Here is a 2,500-nt window from a genome sequence, read left to right on the forward strand (position 1 = left end):
TGACCAACAGCCGCTCGGTGCCTGGAGAACCTGGATGTTTGTGCAGGTTCTGCCGCCATCTAGTGGTGAACCTACGCAGCTGCACATGTGGTGCTCAGTCAGATCATCAGATTAGTTGAACCTACTGTCATCTTCTCCATATGTTCTGCTGCTTCTATCAGGAGAACCAGAATATCAATGGGTGAGATTATTTAAGGGGAACCACACAGATCCAGTTGGGACCCAAACAGAGCAAAAGACGCTTTATTTACAAGAGTCAAAGACTGTTACAAACGGGAGAAACAGGAGCAGGAAGGTCCCAAAGATGGGGATGCTCCTCCCACACCGAGGACTCCCTCAGGTGTAAGGACGAGAGCTCCTCGGAACCCAGGAACCACCTGGAAAAGAGCCGTGGACTGTGGAGAGACTCAGAGCTTCGCCTCCCAATCCAGCTGTTGCTGTTTGGAAGGTTCTGTAGGAGGTTCCAGCGGGTCGTCGGCCCCTAAAGCAGCTTTTGGGGGTCCAGCTTGGGGGTGTTGGTGATGTCAGCAGAGCCTTGAATGGTGTCTCTGATCTTCTGCACGTCCGCTTGTAGCGCCTGGTTGGAAGGTGTGATGGCCACGGCTGCCTGGTAGTCCTGCAGGCCTGGGAACACACAGCAGCACCGAGGCTAGAACCTGACAGGACGGAAACACTCAGCACCTGTTCGGACCTTCTGCGTAGAGCTGCAGCTGGCAGAAGGCCGCTCCTCGCCGGGCGTGCGCTCTGGCCCTCGCTGCTGCGTTGGCGTCAACGGGCGGAGCCAACAGATGCAGAGCCTGCGTGGAGAACAGAGTCAGACCCAGACCCAGACCCAGACCCAGACCCAGACCCATCAGCTCCAGCAGCTCCACTGACACGTGACCTGAGACGAGTCCTCAATGGACTTGTGAAGGTTCTTCAGCTTCAGGTGACACGCGGCCCGGTTGGAGTAGAGCGCTGGACTCTTGGGGTTGAGTCTGAGGGCCAGGCCGTAGGCGTTCAGCGCTCCCAGGTAGTCCTCCCTCAGGAAGCACTTTCTGTGAGGAGGCAGGAACAGGTGAGGCAGGAACAGGTGAGGAGACAGGAACAGGTGAGGCAGGAACAGGTGAGGAAGCAGGAACAGGTGAGGCAGGAACAGGTGAGGCAGGAACAGGTGAGGCAGGAACAGGTGAGGAGGGAACAGGTGAGGAGGCAGGAACAGGTGAGGAGGCAGGAACAGGTGAGGAGGCAGGAACAGGTGAGGCAGGAACAGGTGAGGAGGCAGGAACAGGTGAGGAGGCAGGAACAGGTGAGGAGGCAGGAACAGGTGAGGCAGGAACAGGTGAGGAGGCAGGAACAGGTGAGGAGGCAGGAACAGGTGAGGCAGGAACAGGTGAGGAGGCAGGAACAGGTGAGGAGGCAGGAACAGGTGAGGAGGGAACAGGTGAGGAGACAGGAACAGGTGAGGCAGGAACAGGTGAGGAAGCAGGAACAGGTGAGGAAGCAGGAACAGGTGAGGAGGCAGGAACAGGTGAGGAGGCAGGAACAGGTGAGGCAGGAACAGGTGAGGCAGGAACAGGTGAGGAGGCAGGAACAGGTGAGGCAGGAGCAGGTGAGGCAGGAACAGGTGAGGAGGCAGGAACAGGCGAGGAGGCAGGAACAGGTGAGGCAGGAACAGGTGAGGAGGCAGGAACAGGTGAGGCAGGAACAGGTGAGGAGGCAGGAACAGGTGAGGAGGCAGGAACAGGTCAGGCAGGAACAGGTGAGGAGGCAGGAACAGGTGAGGAGGCAGGAACAGGTGAGGCAGGAACAGGTGAGGAGGCAGGAACAGGTGAGGAGGCAGGAACAGGCGAGGAGGCAGGAACAGGTGAGGCAGGAACAGGTGAGGCAGGAACAGGCGAGGAGGCAGGAACAGGCGAGGAGGCAGGAACAGGTGAGGCAGGAGCAGGTGAGGCAGGAACAGGTGAGGAGGCAGGAACAGGCGAGGAGGCAGTGAGGCAGGAACAGGTGAGGCAGGAACAGGTGAGGCAGGAACAGGTGAGGAGGCAGGAACAGGTGAGGAGGCAGGAACAGGTGAGGAGGCAGGAACAGGTGAGGAGGCAGGAACAGGTGAGGAGGCAGGAACAGGCGAGGAGGCAGGAACAGGCGAGGAGGCAGGAACAGGTGAGGCAGGAACAGGTGAGGCAGGAACAGGCGAGGAGGCAGGAACAGGCGAGGAGGCAGGAACAGGTGAGGCAGGAACAGGTGAAGCAGGAACAGGTGAGGCAGGAACAGGTGAGGAGGCAGGAACAGGTGAGGAGGCAGGAACAGGCGAGGAGGCAGGAACAGGTGAGGAGGCAGGAACAGGTGAGGAGGCAGGAACAAGTGAGGCAGGAACAGGTGAGGCAGGAACAGGCGAGGAGGCAGGAACAGGTGAGGCAGGAACAAGTGAGGCAGGAACAGGTGAGGCAGGAACAGGCGAGGAGGCAGGAACAGGTGAGGCAGGAACAGGTGAGGCAGGAACAGGTGAGGAGGCAGGAAC

At 59.4% G+C, this 2,500-nt stretch overlaps 1 protein-coding gene across 3 annotated transcripts in view; it reads right to left on the minus strand.

Moving 5' to 3' along the window:
- Positions 1 to 212: 212 nt before the first annotated feature.
- dnaaf4 (dynein axonemal assembly factor 4) overlaps positions 213 to 2,500 on the minus strand; it is a 6,693-nt gene continuing 4,405 nt past the window's right edge. The window contains exons 7-9 of one of the 3 annotated variants that reach the window (XM_029832107.1): positions 884 to 1,037; positions 692 to 797; positions 337 to 624 (exon numbers count right to left, since the gene is read on the minus strand). In XM_029832107.1, coding sequence (XP_029687967.1) covers positions 482 to 624; positions 692 to 797; positions 884 to 1,037 — 403 coding nt within the window. In that variant the 3' untranslated portion in view covers positions 337 to 481. Of the gene's footprint in view, positions 625 to 691; positions 798 to 876; positions 1,038 to 2,500 lie in introns of all 3 variants that reach the window. The other 2 variants (XR_003887285.1, XM_029832108.1) reach the window with 2 other exon arrangements.

Source organism: Takifugu rubripes, unplaced genomic scaffold, assembly GCF_901000725.2.
Source record: "Takifugu rubripes unplaced genomic scaffold, fTakRub1.2, whole genome shotgun sequence".
In the NCBI taxonomy this organism is placed as follows: Eukaryota; Metazoa; Chordata; class Actinopteri; order Tetraodontiformes; family Tetraodontidae; genus Takifugu; species Takifugu rubripes.